This window comes from Antennarius striatus, chromosome 9 (genome assembly GCF_040054535.1).
Source record: "Antennarius striatus isolate MH-2024 chromosome 9, ASM4005453v1, whole genome shotgun sequence".
NCBI classification, from domain to species: domain Eukaryota; kingdom Metazoa; phylum Chordata; class Actinopteri; order Lophiiformes; family Antennariidae; genus Antennarius; species Antennarius striatus.
Window position 1 is genome coordinate 14813024 of NC_090784.1, and position 22460 is coordinate 14835483.

General features: G+C 41.2%; 1 protein-coding gene and 1 pseudogene across 1 annotated transcript; both read left to right on the top strand.

Moving 5' to 3' along the window:
- Nucleotides 1-235: 235 nt before the first annotated feature.
- Nucleotides 236-21425, top strand: LOC137601465 (meckelin-like). Its single transcript, XM_068323657.1, has 28 exons — nucleotides 236-440; nucleotides 1412-1500; nucleotides 1606-1696; nucleotides 1835-1934; nucleotides 5057-5120; nucleotides 5227-5298; nucleotides 5383-5445; nucleotides 5701-5855; nucleotides 5974-6082; nucleotides 6238-6324; nucleotides 6432-6497; nucleotides 6591-6744; nucleotides 7712-7832; nucleotides 7934-8039; nucleotides 17057-17113; nucleotides 17259-17357; nucleotides 17445-17543; nucleotides 17715-17801; nucleotides 17916-18015; nucleotides 18110-18255; nucleotides 19279-19419; nucleotides 19555-19635; nucleotides 19732-19848; nucleotides 19957-20067; nucleotides 20178-20285; nucleotides 20449-20551; nucleotides 21017-21159; nucleotides 21242-21425. The coding sequence occupies exons 1-28, from the start codon at nucleotides 236-238 to the stop codon at nucleotides 21320-21322; spliced, it is 2955 nt and encodes a 984-aa protein (XP_068179758.1). The 3' UTR covers nucleotides 21323-21425.
- Nucleotides 8739-16686, top strand: LOC137601370 (cell division cycle protein 16 homolog pseudogene; annotated as a pseudogene).
- Nucleotides 21426-22460: the final 1035 nt, after the last annotated feature.

Sequence of the window (22460 nt, forward strand, 5' to 3'; positions counted from 1 at the left end):
GCGTTTTTCCATTAGTAGTTGGCCTGTCTGATCTTAGTCTTGAGGTGTGACTGAATGGTTCTCAGCTCCTCCCTGTTCCCTAACATTAAAGCCTTCTTATCATTCAAGAGGACTTTGATTTCCTTTGTTATCCTTTTGTCTTTTTGATGTTACCCAGGCCTTGTTCGGATAACAACAAACAGTCTCAGCTGGAACAACAAAGTCAACACTGAAGGCAGGAAGTCCGTTGCTTATCATGGCGACAAGGACGCTATTACCTGGTTTTCAACTATGTACAATATGTCTTACAGTCTATCTTTTGATATTTATCAATTCATTTAATTGTGAACAATTCCTCATCTCATTCAAGGCTCCATCAGATTGTATTAATGAAGAATTTTTTGATATCTCAAGTCTTTCGTGTGTGAAATGTGGTCAAAATCAGCGACGGAGCACAACAGGTCTGTTACTTTTATTACCCAGGAACAGCCGTGATCTAATGGTACTGACGCCACACCTGCAAAAGAATGTCTGCTCTTAACTGAATTACACAAAACAGTATCACATGTCGGCACATTTCTATCCACTCACTGGGAGTAATATTGGTGCTGAGGTTATGCCATGTGATAGCACAATCTACTGATACAAGTAGCTCGGAGAACAAAAATGACAACAGTCTGAAAGAGGCCATAACAGAAAAATATGATTTGCAAAAGATAAAAAAATTCCTGCAAGACACAAGGTTTGAGGGACAAAGTAGAAAACTTTCCAGACCTCAACATGTTTCTGGTTAGCATCATGCAGCTTTTATTTAAAGAATCCAGAAGGAAGTGACCAACCAGTTTTTACGACCAATAGGTTCCTAGATTGAAGAAACTAATGACAAAAGTAAAAGGGATTGTGGAGAACGGACTTGTTTTTTACATTCTGCTTCAAAGCAGTGATTATTGTAATTGTCAGTGTTCGTGTGTTCATCCGCCTGTTCGTCCGTTCGTTAGTACACCAAATATATTTGCAACCATTGCAGATAGAATGATGAAACAAAAAGCACATTACTTGGCAAAATGAGATAATGACCTTGACCTTGACAAAACTAGGTGAAGGTCAAATTTCAAATTTTGTACACCCAGGAACCGGTTAAGATAGAAAGATGAAGGAGAAGGCTAGTGTAAGACCATAGATCAAAGCTAGTGCTTAGATCTACCTATGCACTAGCTTTGATCTATGGTCAAAGCTAGTGCATAACTTTGACCTACCACGAAGCTTTGACCCTGACCCACTCTCTCTCTCTCTGTCTCTCTCTCTCTCTCTCTCTCTCTCTCTCTCTCTCTCTCTCTCTCTCTCTCTCTCCCTCTCTCTCCCTCTCCCTCTCCCTCTCCCTCTCCCACTCCCACTCCCACTCTCCCTGTCACTCACCCTCCTCTCTCTGCAGGACTGAGCTGTCTTTGCAAAACTGGGTACCAAACTCTCATGACTGAAAAGGCAGCCATTACCTGTCAACAATGTCCCAGACATAAACCTGTATGGGTGGTTTATTTTTAATGACCTTATTTACTGCTCATTCTACTGTTCCTTGCTGTTGCCACTTGTACCACAACTTTCTTGACAACTTGTCTTTCTTTATAGGCGGTAACTAAAGATGGTTTTGGGTGTATTCGCTGTCCACGCGGTCTCAGTGATAAGGGGACGTGCCAGTGTCCAACAGGAAATGTTGTTGGTGAGTCACCAGTGGTACCACCAACAACAAAAACACAAGTACAAATGATAACTGCTGAAAACAAAAAACAATTAGGCAAAATATAGAAGGTTGTATATTTTAACTATGAATGGCTGAACATAGGTTATTTTTTTCTAGTGGAAAGAGATGTTCATGGAAACCTTTTAGATGAAGCTAGGTGTGAAAAGTGCAATGGAAGCTTTCCTGCTCTTTCTGTTCCAAACAGCAGTGGAGACAGGTAAATATTAATACTAAATAATGGAAGACTTTTTTCTATCTATTTATCTATTTTTCTTACATCCTAACATCTTACAATATTTTCTTTATTTACATCCAGTTACTGATATCAAATTGTAATGCATGTTATGCGCTCAGTGCCACTGGTGTCAATGGACTTGCGGAATGCATCATAAACTACATTAACTTCTATGTCGACTCCAGTGTTGCAGCTCAGACTGTTCATTGTCATCCAAACAACAAGTCCTGGGTAACAAAGGGCATTCTATCCGTCTAGAATGAGAAGAAAATGGCTTTTAGAGTGGTGAACAGGGTGGAGCTGAGAACCATCCAGTCAAACCTCAAGACTAAGATCTGACAGGCCAATGAGGAGTATGCGAAGAAGCTGTAGAGGAAACTACAGCAAAACAATACAATACAAAAACCAATAATACAATACAAAACAATAGGGAAGTGTGGAATAGCCTGAGGACAATCACTGGTTACAGATCGAGTGTCAGCAAAGGAGTTGAAGGCACAGTGGATTGGACCAACAAAATTAATCTGTTCTTTAACAGATTCGACACTGTGATGCCCTCACTCCATGCTGACCCAGACCTTCTTGTAATTAGGAAGGTTAGAGTCATTTAATTGTAATTGTTACCTCCAGTACTCCTGTGCCTCCTCTTAATGTCACCCACACGGCGGTCACTACGAGTATCAAAGAAGATGAGGTGAGAAGAGAACTGAGATGTCTCCATTGTGGGAATGCCGCAGCCCCAGACGGGGTGAGCCCCAGGGTGCACAACTGTGCCTCTCAGCTGTGTGGGATGTTTCAGTACCTCTTCAACATGAGCCTGAGTCTTCAAAGGATCCCCGGGATGTGGAAGACATCTCTTCTAGTATCTGTACCTAAGACATGTCCAAGTGGAGTGAAGGATTACAGACCTATGGCAATGACCTCCCACATCATGAAGAGCCGACTCATTCTGCAGCATCTCCGACCCCTCGTACAACCGCGCCTGGACACTCTGTAATTTGCCTACCAGCCCCGTATTGGGATAGAGGATGCTATCATCTACCTGCTAAACCGTGTGTACTGTCACCTGGACAAGGCAGGGAGCACTGTGAGGATCATGCTTTTGATTTCTCCAGTGCATTGAACACCATCTGGATGATGCATCTTGATGGTTGAAGTTGATGGCAATGCAGTTCAAGTATCCTCTAGTTTTCTGGATTGTTGATTACCTGACCTCCACACAACAGTATGTGTGCCTATGTGTGCGAATGATCAATCAGTCTGTGGTGGCCTGTCTGCTCCTTCATGTTGTAGTGTGACAGGACAGTGGTCTGAGGGTGGCGGACATCAAGAGACTGGACAGACTGATCCGCAGTGGACCACAGAAGGAGCTCAGTTAGACTCTCTTACTGTGCTGTTAGAGAGGAGGACATTGTCCAAACTAACGACCATCTTGGGCAATAAGTACCACCCCCTGTACAGAATACTGATGGGACAAAGGAGTTCATTTAATTCAATTCAATTCAAAAAACTATTTATCCTCAAGGAACAATTGAAGTCACATAAAAGTAGGATCACCCTCCCTAAATACCACAGAAAATATTTCCTACCTGTGGTTATTAAACTGCCTCACCTTGACATGTGGTGATGAGGAGGAAAGAAACGCCAGTAAATGTGTATATATCTGTATTTATGGTCATATATAATTCTATCTATTACCGTATTTTCCGCACTATAAGGCGTACCTAAAAGCCTAAAATTTTCTCATAAACCCGTAGTGCGCCATATAATCCGGTGCATTTTATATATAGATTAATATTCATATTAATATTGGTCAAAAACATGATCGCTGAAAAAAAGCCGGCAGTCTGGCCGCACTCCGCCACCAGAGGCGCACCCTCACAAGGCACTCGGGCCTACGCCCCCTAACAACGGTAGTCAAGGGGCGTCACCGAAGTCCCGGCTCTGACTGAGCTGCTCTCAGACGGTAGAGCAGACTGTAGGAGCACCGGTGATTACGTAGCAAAACATAAGGAACTTTCAACAATTCTACTAATAAAGTTTGAATCACTGACTGATCTCAGTATTACCTAACTATTTGGCGTCGGAAATACTCCACTTAGAACTTAATTGGTCTTAAAAATGCCATTGTGCTGTCATCTGCAATCTAGTGACGGTCCATTGTATTGGTCTGTGGAAACACACGGGGAAACTGGAATAAAGGTGAATGAAGACCCTCAAAGCTGAACTTCCAGCCTTTTCTGAAATTTCAAGAGCAGAGTCACTGCTAGACAAAGGTGCCAACGGGCATGCTACATTGATTTACAAACTAGTTGATAGCTCTGGGCGGGTGGCGGAGGGGCGCATTCAGGCTTGTGTATTCTGTCTGCAGCGACGTGCTGTGAGATTCATGGCAGTGAGATACTGACGTTAAAGTCAGTTCTAGGAGTAAAACAGCGTCATATTTGCCAGTAAAGTAGCAGCCTGACATTAAAAACTAGTTAAAAAATTGTTTAAGACACACAGCAGCAAATAGCTGCACCTCACCTCCGACTGGACTACCAATCGATCGAAACAATATTTAATTAATAAACGAAGACGAACGTTGGAGCTTAAATATCTGCTTCGAACTTCAGATCAGGAAATAATCCGCTCTGTTCACACTGACTGCACTCGTAATGAATTTAACCAGTTTTTAATGTCAGGTTTTTTAATATGCGTGTTGATTTCTTTCTAAGATGACAAAGTGATCAAGTGATCAGGTTTACTTGATGAGGCTCAGAATGGCTTATTGACATAACAATATGGGCCATTCAAAGGTAGTCAGGCAGTCATGATTGCATTCATGACTTCCTGAGCAGCGCGGCACTATCTAGTGGACGGATCGCGCAACTACAGCCGCTGCAGTTTATCAAATAAATTTCATTTATTTTTTATTGTGTGCGCCTTATAATCTGGTGCGCCTTATATATGAAATAAATTATAAAATAAACAAATTATTTGGGGTGCGCCTTATAGTCCAGTGCACCTTATAGTGTGGAAAATACTGTAATTCTTCATACTCAACGCATGCTTTCAGAGTATAAAGAATAGGTAGGTTATGTAAATATGGATTTCTCTTTCAGGTGTGAGACATGTCAAGCCACATTCTTTAACAACTCCTGTAAGTGTAACCCTCCTAAATTTCAGGTAACTTTGACTAACTTTCAACCCACATGCAGTCTTTTGGATAAATTATACAGTCACACCATTATGTGCCAGACACATTATCAAATATGGATTTGTGACTCTGCAGGCAGGAGGTTTATGTTTACCTCCAAACAGTCTCCCCAAAACTGTGAATCCGACAATCAACTATCCTCAGTTGGTGAGTCTCCTCTGTCATTTGTACTGTTGTTTATATAAGGAGATTTTGATTAACAATAGATTTTCTGCTCTGTTACCCTTTCAGATGTTTAGCCTCCAGTCTGCCTGGTTCACCGAAAACCTGTACTCCTCGTCAGCAGCCTGCCTTGTAATTCCAGGTTTCTTTATCAAACCCTGCAGGAAGCCAGTTCTGGTTGTCATCACAGCTACACACTGTCGAAGATCCTTATTATAGCACAAGAGACATTTGGGGTTTTAGGTTTCTGTATTAATATGATGGGATATAAAACAAATGTAAATAGATTTGTAGTGAGATTGTATTCTGTTATAATTCTTAGTGAGCTATTAATAACTTTCTCTGAGTGTTTCAGCAGCCGTACATTGACAAGTTTTGTGGTTTCAGGTTTTGTCCAACCTGACAGCATGTCAGGCCCTTGGGAACATGTGTGTGATGAACATGCACTCCTTCAGAAGCTTCTCCACAGATGCCTGTGGTCTCTTCAACACCATCTTCAGATCAAGACCTGCTTTCAGTTCAACTCAAGACATTTACTACTGGTAATCAACGCAATCATGGCAAATGTGTTTACATTATGGAACTTATGGTTTCATTCAACAAGACTAATTTTATTTCAGCCAGAGTGGATATTTATCACTTTTGTCACTCTTTTTGCAGGAGAACTAATTTACCATGGCTCTATTATGGGGATGAACCAGGACTAGCCAGTCGAGTGCTTCAGACTGAACCTGTTCCACTTGGGTTCTATTTCAGAGGACCGAAGAAGGTAATGAACCTGAAAATAACCATGAAATAAATGTCAAGGAAGAGAATAGTAGTACAAGAACAGTACTCTTAATACTCCCTTAATTACTGTATACTGCAAATGGAATAGTACACTGGTACAAATATGTTTTATAATCACCATAATTTGCTTGGCAGAACACCAACATTAAGCTACTTGCTGCTGTCTATAATGTCCAAGGAGAATTCCTCAGATGGGAACAAGTTGGAGGAGGAAATTTACAGGTAGGATTTGAATGAATGATGATAAAAACTTATATTTAAAATGATTCATACAAAGTAAAAACTCTATAATGTTAACTATTCTGAAAGATTCCTCTTTCCCTTTTTAGCTCTGTCCAGAAACAGCCATAAAACAGGCAGCAGCTTTCAGCTTTGGAACTGCATACCAACAAAGTGTGAGTGTTTTTTCTTTAATTAGCTTAGAGACAGAGCAGATACTCTGTTGTGTTTCCGACTTGTGTTATACAGTAGACTGCGTGTGTGTGTAGTGTGATCTTGCAGTAGCAGAGTTGCTGAGTTCCCATCCAGAGCCACTCTTCTATGATGTGTTTATGGACCTTGGTGGAAAAGAGAAAAGACAACTTCTCCCCCTGCCTACACTAGTCTATAACCAACAGTACAATGGATGGTTCATCAATCAAGGTGGGATTTTATCCATTGAGCAAAATAATGTCCAGGTCAAATACATGTGATTTCCAGATGTTTAGAGCACTGTCTGGACTCATTTAAATTAGAATGACAATATCTTGTCACCATCTTCAGTAGGACATGGAGCATTATATCCAGCTGTCTAATAACAGCTTAATCATCCTCATTACAGATATGAATCACAGTGCTTCTAAACAACAGAAAAATATGTACCTGTATTTCAATTGTAAAATAATCAGAGGTACCTTCTCTTTCATAAAGAAAGATAGGAAGAAAAGATGTTAAACCAGCTTTGTGCAGCAGATCACAGCTACAGAATCCAACTATAATATTATGCAAATCGTTAATGAAGTCTCCAAAAACATTAACGACTTTGATTGGACTTGGACTTAGACTTCCTTTTATTTTCATTGCACAGAGACTCACAACAGTGAATCTGGCGATGAAATGTCGTTGCTTGGCAACTGTAGTACACAGCATTTGTTCGCATCGCTATTTCTATAGTGTTAGGAAACAGATAAACAGTGTGAGGATAGACATAGACACGTTTTAAGTGTTATTAACAGTATAAGTCTTATAAATAAAATTTAATAAATAAATACATAATATTGCATGGAGCCTAAGGTCTGGCATGTAAACTTGAAATGTTGAAAATTATGTATAGATTATAGATTTATTATAGATAGATCATATTATATAATTTATAATTATAATATGTATATATATATTATATATATACAATAATAAAAATGAGAAGAATAGATTATATTATATAATTATATACAGTGTCGGTACTTAGCAGCTGTGTGATTACTACTGAAATGAGGATATCTGGTGAGCCAGATATCCAGAAATCCTGTATTTTTGTGGTGATTTGGACAACATTTTGCTGACTAAATATTTTTTATTATGAATGTGTGTATGTTTTTGCATTGCTAAAATGCAATTGATCTATTTGCAGGGAGTATGATGAACTGGTATCTTACCCGACGTATGTTTGTTGTCGACACACTGAGTGGAAGAGAGAGGAGCATGAATTCCCCGCCCAAAGTTATTCGTGTTGCCACTAGTATCAAAATAAGGTTGGCTACCGATGTGCATGTCACTATTACATTACAGTAATACAGGTTTCTTTCATAGCTGGTTTGTGACGTGTTAAGTGTTTTGATAAAATATGTGTTAGGTTCCAACTGGTTCCACAAGCCCAGGAAGGCAAGGTTTTCCCCCCCCTGATGACTGTGACCTACGAAGATGTACCAGTCACAGATATGAAAACACAAACTGTGTCTGTGAGTAGAACCATATGTACATTTTGTCTGTACGTATTGCTTTTATAGACCGAGCCAAGCACCGTACCACAGTCAATCCCTTAAACCTACCTCATCTCAACTCTGACACACATGAGGATGTATTCACTTCCAAATATTACTTTGGATTTAGTGCTTTACTGAGCTATTAAGCCAGAGATGAGACATTTCTTTTCTATATGAACTAGAGAATCATGGATTTTTTTTTTAAATTGACCGTATTAATACCCGAAAAGAAATTACCACAGTCAATCCCTTAAACCAGTGGTCTCCAAACTAAGGCCCACGGGCCAGATGCGGCCCCCTGACCAGTACCAGAAAAATGCCCCCTGACAAAATAGTTCCAGAGCTGATTGACCCACAATGGAAATGGCACCTTGCATTTTTAACAGACATCACAGAAAAGCTGAACAGCCTTAACTTGCAGCTACGAAGCCAGGGGAAACTTATTACATCCCCCTTCAAAACAGTGATGTATTGTGATTGCCAGTGTGTGTGTGTGTTCGTCCGTCCATTCGTCCATCTGTTCGTCCGTCCATTAGTTAGTCCACCAAATATCTTCACAAGCGTTGAAGATAGAAAGATGAAACACTGGTTTGTGGGCACTCTGAAACATTGTTCGTGTCTCTTAAGATGACACACTGTTTATAGCCGGTATAGTGATAGAAAAAAACAATAACAATGAATCTCGACAGACTACGGAAGCGGGTTCGACAGTACATCGACCAGCAACGGTATCAAAGTGCTCTGTTTTGGGCCGACAAGATAGCGTCCCTTTCTCACGAGGATCCCCAGGACATCTACTGGCTGGCTCAGTGCCTTTACCTGACCTCTCAGTACCACAGAGCCTCCCACGCCCTCCGGTCACAAAAACTGGACAAGTTGTATGGCGCTTGTCAGTACCTTGCTGCTAGGTGTCATTATGCTGCCAAAGAGTCCCAGCAGGCCTTGGATATCCTGGATGCAGAGGAGCCAGTCAGTAACAAGCTGCTAGACAGGAGTGGGAAGGAGGACAGTGGGACGCCTGGGCCAGCTAAGGACTGGGACCTGTCCCCTGCCTCTATCAGCAGCTCCATATGCCTCCTGCGGGGTAAGATCTACGATGTGATGGACAACAGACCACTGGCCACCTCTAGCTACAAAGAGGCCTTGAAACTTGATGTCTACTGCTTTGATGCCTTCGATCTGTTAACGTCACACCACATGTTGACTGCACAAGAAGAGAAAGATTTCCTTGACTCGCTTCCTCTGAGTCAGCAGTGTACGGAAGAAGAGGAGGAACTGTTGCACTTCCTGTTTGAAAATAAGTTAAAGAAGTATAACAAGCCGAGTGATTTGGTGGTACCAGAGATGGTCAATGGTCTTCAGGACAACTTGGATGTAGTGGTGTCTCTGGCTGAAAGACATTATCATAACTGTGATTTCAAGATGTGCTCCCTTCCATGCCAACTGCTTACCCGTCCACATAGGAACCCTGGTGGAACTTGGAAAAGCAAATGAATTGTTTTATATCTCACACAACCTTGTAGATTTGTATCCCAACAATCCAGTATCCTGGTTTGCTGTTGGGTGCTACTATCTCATGGTTGGCCATAAGAATGAACATGCTCGGCGTTACCTAAGTAAAGCCACCACACTGGAAAGGACATACGGTCCTCCAACATGACCAAGCTATGGCTGCCTACTTCACTGCTGCCCAGCTGATGAAAGGGTGTCACTTACCCATGCTCTACATCGGCCTGGAGTACGGTCTGACCAACAACTCCAAGGAGGTGCTTCCAGATGACTGGGCAACCACAGCTAATGTGATCAGGGAGACAGGTAGGAGAGTACTTGGTGTGTCATCTGGAAGGAAAGTAGATAAGGAGACTTGGTGGTGGCATGAGGAGGTACAGGAGTGTATACAGAGAAAGAGGTTAGCTAAGAGGAAGTGGGACACTGAGAGGACTGAGGAGAGTAGACAGGAGTACAGGGAGATGCAACGTAAGGTGAAGGTAGAGGTAGCAAAGGCCAAACAAGGGGCTTATGATGACTTGTATGCTAGGTTGGACAGTAAGGAGGGAGAGACTGATCTATACCGGTTGGCAAGACAGAGAGATAGAGATGGGAAGGACGTGCAGAAGGTTAGGGTGATTAAGGATAGGGACGGAAGTCTATTGACAGGTGCCAGTAGTGTGATGGGAAGATGGAAAGAGTACTTTGAAGAGTTGATGAACGTGGAAAATGTGAGAGAACAAAGACTAGAAGAGGTTACTGTTGTGGACCAGGATGTAGCAAAGATTAGTCAGGATAAAGTGAGGAGGGCAATGAAGAGGATGAAGAGTGGAAAGGCAGTCGGTCCTGATGATATACCTGTAGAGGTTTGGAAGTGTCTAGGAGAGGTGGCAGTAGAGTTTCTGACTGGGTTGTTCAAAATGATCTTAGATAGTGAGAAGATGCCTGAGGAATGGAGGGGAAGTGTGCTGGTGCCCATTTTTAAGAACAAGGGAGATGTGCAGAGTTGTGGCAACTACAGAGGAATAAAGCTGATGAGCCATACAATGAAGTTATGGGAAAGAGTAGTGGAAGCTAGACTAAGGGCAGAAGTGAACATTTGTGAGCAGCAGTATGGTTTCATGACAAAAAAGAGTACTTCAGATGCAGTATTTGCTTTGAGGATGTCGATAGAGAAGTACAGAGAAGGCCAAACGGAGCTGCATTGTGTTTTTGTAGATCTGGAGAAAGCTTATGACAGGGTGAGGAACGGTGGTATTGTATGAAGAAGTCTGGAGAAGTCTGGAGTGGCCGAGAAGTATGTTAGAGCAGTGCAGGACATGTATGAGGACTGTATGACAGTGGTGAGGTGTGCTGTAGGTGTGACAGAGGAGTTCAAGGTGGAGGTGGGACTACATCAGGGATCAGCTCTGAGCCCCTTCTTGTTCGTTATGGTGATGGACAGGCTGACAGACGAGGTTAGACAGGAATCTCCATGGACTATGATGTTTGCAGATGACATTGTGATCTGCAGTGAGAGCAGGGAACAGGTGGAGGAGAAGCTAGAGAGGTGGAGGTTTGTCCTGGAAAGGAGAGGAATGAAGGTTAGCAGCAGTAAGACAGAGTACATGTGTGTGAATGAGAGGGACCCAAGTGGAAGAGTGAGGTTGCAGGGAGAAGAGATCAAGAAGGTGGAGGATTTTAAGTACTTAGGGTCAACAGTCCAGAGCAATGGAGAGTGTGGAAAAGAGGTGAAGAAACGTGTACAGGCAGGATGGAACGGGTGGAGAAAAGTGTCAGGTGTGATGTGTGATAGAAGAGTTTCAGCTAAAATGAAAGGTGTACAAAACTGTGGTGAGACCAGCAATGTTGTTTGGTCTAGAGACAGTATCACTGGGGAAAAGACAGGAGACAGAGCTGGAGGTAGCAGAGATAAAGATGCTGAGGTTCTCTTTGGGAGTGACCAGGAAGGATAGGATCCGACATTGAAGCTAACCTCAGGGTGCTGGCATCAGCTAGGGAGAAGGGCAGTCAGAAACACTCCACCAACACACCTAGGAACATTATTATTCATGTTGGCACCAATGACATTAGGCTCCGGCAGTCAGAGGTGACAAAGAATAGCTTGGTTAGGGCTCTGGACTGCGCTAGGAAGATGTGTCGGCATCGAGTAATAGTCTCTGGCCTCTTGCCTGTGCGGGGGAATGATGAGACTTATAGCAGACTAACAGCTTTGAACCGCTGGCTGGCGCGCTACTGTAGGGAACAGGGTTTAGGCTTCGTAGATAACTGGCCTTCCTTCTGGGGCCGCCCCGAGCTGCTGAGAGCTGACGGCCTGCATCCTACTGGGGCAGGGGCAGCTCTATTATCCAGGAATATAGACAGGGCCTTACAGCGTCTTTAACAATAGCCATACAGCGCTCGGGCTGCAGGTGATTAGAGAGCCTGCTAGGGTAGTTGTTGATGCGGTTGTGGAGTCTAGACTAGGAAACCATCAGACTGATGGAATAGTTAGTGACGTTGAGACTGTCTCCTTCCCTCAGATTTTTAATAAAATGGCCCGGGACATTACCCATGTGAATCTTACTTCTGCTCTTATCACCACTGACAAGGTACTTTTCAGTGAAGCACCTGATCAGGTTATCCAAGACTCTATACCTGAAAGCATCCCAGTTATTGTATCACATCGTGTTTATAGGTCTGTACCTCCCAGATTTATTGAGACGCGGCATCTGATTAAGATTAATACATCCTCAGCTGTTAAACCGTCTAATAATCATGTTAGTGACACTACCACATTTCAATTTGGCCTTTTAAATATTAGATCAATGTCATCGAAGGCCTTGCTTGTGAACGATTTAATTCTTCAGCATGGCCTGGATTTGATTGCTCTATGTGAAACATGGCTAAAACCAAATGTCTTCTTACCGTTAAATGAAGCTTCACCACCTGATTTTACATATGCTCATGCCGCAAGGGCTGATAAACAGGGTGGAGGTGTTGCTTTAGTCTACAAATCTATTCTGAACCTGACTTCTAATCTAGATATTCATTTTACATCTTTTGAGGCTCTTGTTCTAAAACCATCGCCTACAGCTGTAAACAGCAGGCTTTATCTTGTAGTAGTCTATAGACCGCTTGGTCCCTATTCTTTATTCTTAGAAGAATTTGGTGAATTCATTTCGGATCTAATTACTCAATCTGATGAGGTTATGGTGACAGGTGATTTTAACATTCATTTAAATAACCCTAGTGATCCGTTGTGTAAAGCTTTCCTAACCCTCCTGGACATGTTAGGTTTCACTCAGTGGGTTCATGAAGCAACTCATTCCAATGGTAATACCCTAGATCTGATTCTATCGCGTGGTATAAATGTTACTGCTGTGACTGTCTCTCCTCTTACGTCAGTGATATCTGACCATTTTCTTATTACTTTTAAAGTAGCCTTTACTTGTCAAAATAGCATTACTCCTGATTTAGTCACTACTCGCCATATCGGCTTGTCAACGGTATCTAAACTTAGTGAGCTTCTACCTGAGGTATTGACTCCTTTTACTGTAGCAACAGGATCAATCGAAAATTACACTAGTGATCTAAACTCAGCTCTTTCTAGTCTGTTGGACTCAGTTGCACCTCTAAAAACTAAAACCATAGGGGTGCGCAGGTCTACACCATGGTTTAACGAGGAGACACGCGCTCTCAGACGAGCCTGTAGGAGTTTAGAGCGCAGGTGGCGTAAATCTAAATCTAAATCATGCTACATCTCTTGGCACGAATGTGTCTTAAATTACAAATGTGCTCTGTCCACCGCTAAAGCTGCCTATTTCTCCAGATTAATAAGTAAAAATAAACACAACCCTCGATTTCTGTTTAATACTGTAGCCAGATTGACGCAGAAACAGTCAACGGCAAGCAGCTTGTTATTGGCGGCTGATGATTTCCAAGATTTTTTCTGCCGTAAAATTGATAACATTAGACATGAAATAACTTCTTCAGCTTCACCTGGATCAAAATTTGATGTGGTTCCTTCTCTGGGTGTTAAAACCCAACTTTTCTCTTTAACACACTTTGAGAATGTCTCTCTGGTAGAATTAACGAAGTTGGTCTCATTCTCCAAACCTACTACATGCCTCTTAGACCCTCTCCCTGCTAAATTAGTTAAAGAATTATGGCCATTGCTGGGCCCTACTATGTTAAATGTAGTTAATCTTTCTCTTGCAACTGGTGTTGTTCCCACTAGCTTTAAAGCGGCCGTGGTTAAACCTCTGCTTAAAAAGCCACATCTCGACCAAGAGTCTTTAAATAATTATAGACCAGTTTCTAACCTTCCATTCTTATCTAAAATACTAGAAAGGGTAGTATCTCAACAGCTCTTAGATTATTTATCATTAAGCGGTCTTTTCGAACCATTCCAATCAGCTTTTCGGGCCCGCCATTCCACTGAAACAGCACTTACCAAAGTTGTGAATGATCTCCTATTAAATCTGGACTCTGATACCACTTCTGTTCTCCTTCTTTTGGATCTTAGTGCAGCATTTGATACTATAGATCACTGTATACTCCTTGACCGACTGGAGAGACAGTTTGGTGTCTGTGAGTTAGTTCTGGCTTGGTTAAAATCTTATCTATCTGATAGGACACAATGTGTCTCCTACAATAATAAAACTTCTGCCTTCTCCGACGTCAAATATGGCGTACCTCAGGGGTCTGTCCTTGGTCCTCTACTATTCTCCCTGTATGTTGCACCTCTTGGTCAAATTATACGCAGCTTTGGAATAGGTTTCCACTGTTATGCGGATGACACACAACTTTATATGCCTATAAAAGCAGATGATCGATCTGAATTGAGTAAACTAGAGGCCTGTCTTTCTGCTGTGAATAGTTGGATGTCCAGTAATTTCCTGCTCCTAAACCCAGACAAAACTGAAATGTTAATCATTGGCCCTGCACGACATAGTAACCAATTTCAAAACCTAACAATATCTGTAGATAACTGTCTTATAACCCATAGTTCAACAGTCAAGAACCTAGGAGTAACGTTAGATTCGACTCTTGCCTTTGACAAGCATATTAAAGAGGTGACAAAGATCGCCTTCTTTCATCTACGTAATATTTCCAAAATTAGGTCCTCTTTAGCCATGGCTGATGCAGAAATTTTGATTCATGCCTTTGTGTCCTCTAGACTTGACTATTGTAATGTTCTGTTATCAGGGTTGCCTCGGTCTAGAACTAGGGGCCTTCAGATGGTTCAGAACACAGCAGCAAGAATATTAACTAAAACTAGGAAATTTGACCATATCACCCCAGTTTTGGCTGCATTACACTGGCTCCCGATTCATGTTAGATCCGATTTTAAGGTACTCTTACTAACATACAAAAGCCTTAATGGGCTTGCACCAACCTATCTGTCTGATCTTGTTAAACCTTATACGCCGACTAGGGCTCTCCGCTCTCAGAATACTGGTCTCTTGTGTGTTCCTAGATTTAAAAAGAAGTCAGCTGGCCAGAGGGCCTTCTCCTATCGTGCCCCTTTCTTGTGGAATAACCTCCCTATAAATATTAGACAGTCTGAATCTGTAAATGTCTTTAAATCTAGACTCAAAACATATCTGTTCGACCTAACATATAAGTAATATCAGGGATGGCGGTCTCAATGTTTAGGTTTAGCCTAGTCCTGCCGACGAGTCATAGGATTTCTTAGTTAGGCCCCTGCCTCCCATTAATTCTCTGCTATTCTGGTCCCTCTAGCACCACTCTCGCCCCTGCTATCTCTGCTATCTCTGTTTCTCTTCCTTCTTCTGCTGTTCTCTCTCACAGGCCTTTGTGTGGTGGATCATCGGCAATCAGCTACCTCTGTCTGCTTCCATGGCTGGCGATAGCACAAGCTGTACAGTGGTCCTGTTTCACCATCCACTAGGGGAGTGCTGGTTCTGCCTCATTTGGTTCTGCTGTGGTTTTGGGGTTTTGCCAGAGTAACCTTGACTTTAACTTTTTTGAGCTGAATGACTTAGGCACTGTTTGGTCTGTCCTCAGAGTGGTGGATCCTCAGCAATCGGTGACCTCTGTGTGCTTCATCGGCTGGTGGTGACTCGCTCTACTGGATGGATCGGCATGCCTTTGTTATACATTTATTGTTACTGTTATTGTTAGTGTTATTATTATTGTGTTGTTAATCTGTACATGCGGTATCTATTGCTTCGTCTGTCCACTCCTGGAAGAGGGGTCCCTCCTCTGCAGTCTTCCTGAGGTTTCTCCCATCCATTTTTTCCCCTGTTAAAAGGGTTTCTGGGGGGAGTTGTTCCTTATCCGATGCGAGGGTCGCACTGCTTGCAGTGCACAAAGGTCAGAGTGATATCGTCCAAGTGCAGATTGTAAAGCCCTTTGAGACATTGCTTGTGAATCTGGGCTATATAAAAATAAATAAACTTGAAACTTGAAACTTGAAACTTGAAACTTGATAGGATCAGGAATGAGTACATCAGAGGGACAGCACATGTTAGAGGTTTTGGAGATAAAATCAGAGAGGCCAGACTGAGATGGTTTGGACATGTCCAGAGGAGAGATAGTGAATATATTGCCAGAAGGATGCTGAGTTTTGAACTGCCAGGCAGGAGGCCTGGAAGACCGAAGAGGAGGTTTATGGATGTAATGAGGGAGGACATGAAGGTAGTTGGTGTGAGAGAAGAGGATGCAAAGGACAGGGCTAGATGGAGGCAATAGATTCTCTGTGGCGACCCCTGAAGAGAAAAGGAAAAGAAGAAGACCGGGCTGGCCTGACAGTGCCCCACAATGCGCTATTTAAGCCACACCCAGGTAGTGCCTCGGTTTGGCCCCTGACCCTGAGGCAGACCAATGCAGCATCCTCAGGTGAACGTCTCTCATACAGTTTTGTGTGGATGTGGGGAAAACGCGTAGGCGCCGAGTATGCACCCTCGAACGCATTACCGCAACAGTTTGTTTGATGCGGACACATGAGTGTGGACCTCCCGGAGAATGTGCGTGAAAATCTGAGCGGGACCGCGGTCCTGCAGTCCTGCCAGGAAACAATGAGAGCGCAGCTGTGGCTGCTCTCCTGGGCGAGGGAGAGCGGAACGTAGATGGACGGAGCGGTCTCTATCGCTCCGTCACTGCCAAGCTTTTGGGTAGGTGCTCCTAAAGTCTTTGCTGGTGCTACTAACTTCTAAATTTGGGAGCACCAGTGCTACCAAGAAAAAAAGTTAATTTCGAGCCCTGCTTTATGTGTGTGTCTGTAGCTTTATAACCACGTCTGTACAAGTGAGGACAGGTCACACTGTCTCTTCAAGGCAGTAGCATCCTCAGTACAGTGGTGTACATTTGAATTTGGTCATTACAACACTGGTGTACGCACAAACACACGAGGAGCCTACCTTCCTATTTCTGAAACTGGAAATTAATAGTCTTTAGCTGATGTTTTGTTGAAGAGAAGTACACCAGGTCTACTTTAGCTCTACTTTATTTCATGTTGTTGATTGACTTATGCATTGAACTCATTTATCTGTTTATAGGCAACATTTGCTGTGGAATATAAGATGGATCAGAGTGACACTCGTACAATGACAAATGTAAGTGGAAGAAATAATTAATTATTTCATCTGAGATGAAAAAGATCCTTTCTTGTGCATCACTGTTAATTTTAGTAGTAATAATAAAAAACAATAACGCGATACAGCATAAACTGTGGGTCTGATCAACTTTTTGTGTTCACAGACTGCTCTCGGTGTGATGGGTGGTTTAGCTGTGCTGTGTTCTCTGCTGAAGACAGTCAGTTGGAAGAGGAGGATTGGTTCACCACTTATTGATGTGGAGGTATTACACCTTCATGATGTCATAATTTGAGCATCTTCAAATGAAAGTTTAGAAGAAGTGGTAACCCCCGCCCCCTTTCCGCCTCAGACTATGCTGAAATTTTTGCTATTTTTTGCTGGAGATATTGCCAATGTTTTCTTCATTGTTACTGTGGGAAGTGGGCTTTACTGGCTCATCTTGTTTAAGGTAAGGTTTCTCTTTATTATTTTTATTTTATTTATTATTTCCGAATTTTCTTGCATTTTTTGCATGGATCTATTTTTTTACAATAGCTTATATACTCTATACTTTCTTTGCCTGAATATTTTTTAAGAACATTTATATTTAGGTGTGATTAATTTGCTTGTGTGTGTTTAGGCTCAAATGTTTGCAGCGGTGCTGCCACCACTTCCTTCTCAGGAGAATCAGTTTGTGACATTAATTGCTTGCGCTTTCGTGCTCAAGGTCAGACACCAACACTGGAAAGCTGTGTTATTGAGCATAATTGCTTTTGAAAGCTAAATGGTGTGGACTTGTTCAGAATACTGACAAAATAGTGTTTTGGGTTTTAATATCCAGGCTATTCAGTTTCTCCACAAGCTGGTGCTTCAAGTGTCAGTTGATATATTCTTTATCGACTGGGAGAGGCCTAGAAGCAGTGGAAACAGGACTATGCCAGGTACAAACATAATTACTTGCAGCACGTATTTTGTTGTTTTGCCTAAATTAATGATCCATCTGTGTGTTTAAATTCACTACATTTCCTGTTTCAGTGTGTGATGATTCAAAACAACAAAACAAGTACCCTTCTGTTACCATCTGGAGGACCTACGTTGTGGCAAATGAATGGAACAAGATGCAAACCATTCGCAAGATCAGTCCAACTTTTCAGGTCATGGCTGTGCTATTCTGTCTTGAGGTACATCTCCTAGTAATAAACAGACACGATTTTGCGGCTTTGCAGCTTTTGCTTTAACCTTCTTCTACTTTAATCAGTGTTCTCTCCTTGCATCTTTGACGCACATTTTTTGACATTTTTTGGGACGCAAGCTTTAAAATGCACTTCCATTCAACAAAAATATTCACAATTTTTCCATCTCTCCACCTAAATGTCAAACCCGGAAATCACCATTATGTTTTGATCTTGTCACAAATCTCTCGTCACAAGACTCACCTGTGTGATTCTGCCTTATTAAAATCGACAAAACGGCAACTTAACATCTCCTCATTTTACGCGCTGCAGTGAGAACGAGGAGCAAACATACACTGTAGCTTATGCTTGGAGAGTCCTTTTGGGTTTCTCTGTCTGTTAAACCGCTTTGAAATGTCTTCTGATGTGATTAAGAGCTATTCAAATAAAGGTTGATTGATTGATTAATTGACTGATTATGACCATGCCTCCGAAAAACATGCCAAAGAAAAAAGCAAGTGTCAATGAGTGTTTTCATGCATAAAAAACAATCAAAAGTTAATGAAGAAAAAGAGACGGATATTACTGACAGATATTACTGAAATTTGTGTGAAGAAGGCTCTGTCAGCTTGGTGCGCTGTCCAAGGGAGAATATATAAATTCAAGGCAAAGAAAATTATTGAATGAAAAACAAAAGTGAAAAAAAGAGCTGTATTACAACTTTTTTTATAACTAAGAATAAAGGCTTTAGCATTTTGATAAAACTAATATATAGTTTTACTCTTTTTTTTACTTAAATTTATGTTATTAGTAAAAACATTCAAATTAAATGTTGTGTTTAGTTTTTACATTGTACTGTTGGCAAAACTCAATCCTTGTGTACACTTCTAACATATATTCTGTAATGACTTGTGGGATGCATTAACTTCATGTTGGTATGCACAAATATTTCTTTAAGTGCCTCCCAGGGATACACTACTTTCTTGAGGTAAAATGAACTCTGTTTAATGCATCTCATCCTACATTTTTCAGGTACTGGGTTTCTCTAACCTGGCCCTGAGGGACCCCTGGCCAAATCTGCAACGCTCCTCACATGCTTACACTCCTTCATACAGCCGAATTCTGCGTTATGGTCTGACGGCCACGCTGTGGCTCTGCATCGGTCTTCTGCAGGTGGATCTGACTGAATGTTCAATCTTATCTCCACTTTCCCTGTCTTTATTTTGAGCTTCCTGTCCTTTCAAGAAATGAGGAAAATAGTCAATGGATGTGTTGAGTGCTCTTTTTAATAATAATTTATTTATGCAGGTAATTTTCTTCACTGTGTTTCACAAACAATCTGGGGAAGACAAATTCCATCAGTTTGTTGATCTTTGCTCTGTCAGTAATGTAAGTATATATGTACATATCTTGTTGTAGTTTGTCTGGAATGTTTCACATGTTTGCACTGGTGTATTGGAGTATTGTATCCATTATCGTATGCAGATTTCCGTCCTGCTGCTGAGTCACCGTTGTTTTGGCTACTACATCCATGGACGTTCAGTACATGGATTTGCTGATACCAACATGGAGGAAATGAACAATAATCTGAAGAGAGAGGCTGTACGTTTAAAAACAAACTGCACCTTATTAATTGTTGCTGCATATTTTTAACAATTTTGATTTCACAATACATCCCATTTATTTCTTCACTTTGATTTCCTTGGTAAGGAATCCCTTTGTCCTCAGAGAGGTCTGCTCCATAACACAGACATGCAGACCTTTCAAGTGTCTCTCACTAACTGTCTGGCATCTCATCGTGAAAGGAGACAACTCAACAGGGTGTGTGCTTGTTCTATTGTTCCTGCAAGTGTCCTCATAAGTAACAAACCAATAGAAAAAGAAGTACTTTTCATATTGAAGTGAAGATTGCTCATCTCTTTTCTTTCTAGAGACACGGGCTATCAATGCTGGTGAACGGAAACTCAACTCACCAGTTTGAGCAGAAAATCAAAGCCTACTACGCCATGAACTACTTCCTGCAATCAATGCTTGACCGCGTTTGTATAAATGCACTTAAACATACCTTGATACTTAACTCACCAGTATTTGTTTTGATTGTATATCAAGTTTATTTGACAGTAAAGTTGTGAGTCATTTTGCTTGATCATTGTTGTCTTGACACAGATATTTATTCCTCTCTTGTTCCATTATTCACCTCAGGCACATCCTGAGATGGAGTACATCGTGAAGGACAAGATGATGATTGAGAGAATAATAGGAATGGAGTTCCTTGAACCTAGCGACAGTAGCATCTTTTACAATGGTTATTTACTTATTTTTATCTAGGTTATTTTTTTCAGACATGTTATTATAACAGACTTCACACCTTCATCACATTTGCAACTTCAACAACAACATCCGAAAATAAAAGGCTGACGGGTCGAAGCCATTTGGCTTGTGAAATTCCCGTCCTCCAAAATTAAAAAACACCTCTCTCATTACAATATGTTGTCAGCCAAGTCAGACATTAAATGTTTTCAACCAGTTCATACATGGAATTTTGACAGACGTTCATACTCTTATCCAATTTCAAATATTAGCCTTTGTCCAAGATATAACCTAGAGCATAACCATGTTTCCATTCTTCCTATACAACAATGTTTGTTAACATCATAGATAGTCAAAACAAGAAGTTGATCTTGATCTTGTTATAACAAACTGATTGGTTTACCAGTTTATTCAACCATATTTGTCTGTGTATAATGCTTGTTTGCATTTCCGTCCACAGACAAGGACCACTCCTTCAGTAATGTGCTGTTTTATGGGATGGAGGCCACAATGCTGATCTTTGACACTTTGTTTTTCTGCATCGCCGACCTTGGATCTCAAAGCTTTGTGCTTGCAGCTGTGCTTACGTATTTACAGCAGATGGTAAGTCATTAGTGTGTGTCCAGTATGTTACAATCACTGCTTCAAAAAAGTACGTATATTAAAAGCCTTTCAATCGTTACAGATATTTCGCTTGATCCGAGACACTCTTGGAAGGAAGAACCTTGCCAGCAAGAGTCTGTTGGATGAGATATTTCTGATATGAAAATGATCCTGCTGAATCTTTTGTAGTGTAAATATTTAGTGGCAGTTCTAGTAAAGTTCCCTGTTGAATTATCATTGTATTCATTTGATATTGTGGGGATGAAGTTAATTGCGTTCTGTTGACAGACTTTTGTTTTTGTACTGTTGAAGTTGTCCATTGATTAATAAAGATATTTTATGTCTCATTTGACAGTTTTGGTTTATGTTTCTTTGTTCATTTCAAATTGTAACAAAGGCAAGTTGTGACTTTGCATTACTTTTTACCAAATTCAGCAGCCTTGTTGTCTGCAATGCATAGGGTTCTTGAGATTCATAACTTCTGGTAGATGAAATTCCACAGCAGAGCTTGTGCACGCTGAGATTTGGGGACGTGGAAGCCATGCACAATCTATCCATCTCTCCAATTCACCAATGTCCTGTGATTTTGCTGTCTTTTTCGCCATGATCTTCTTACCTCCTTTTGCTCCTTGCCAGATAAATCACTGATAGATTTGACCTTTTTCCGTTCGCTTCTTGTTTCGTTCTATTTTCCTCTTTAAATATTCTTTGTACCTCTCTGAGTCTTCCCTCAATCTTTTTCTGTATTCCCTAACCCTCTTGCGCCACTCTTTTTGTGTTCTATTGGCATCACTGCTTGCTTTCTCCCAGCTTAACTGTACAATGTCAAATATAAATCAGCATTATCTTCATGTTTTATCACATCATACATTAAATAGCACTCTGATATTCTTAAGGATGAAATGTGCTTTACAAATCAAATATAACTAGTGGGAACCCAATTCCACAATAAAATAATAATATCAGACTTTGTTTATTTTCTTTTTTTTCTTGAGATGTGAGACAAAACATTTTAGCTAATTCTAGAATAACTCAAACATGCTAACAAATGAATGGCAAGCATCAGATATTTGAATAGTTGTACACACAACAAAACATAATATTTTTCTTTGAGTGGACCTTAGATGGCCCTTTACATTTATTATTACTACTTTATTATTTTGGAGATGGCATAAGGATCGGAGGAGATGTGAAACAGATCTGTTGTGCTTTAATTTTCTGTAATATAAAAGGTGGGGCACATCATCGTGGGCTGGGGTAATACTGGCATTCCTCTCTCTCCAGACCTCCATTAAGAGGAT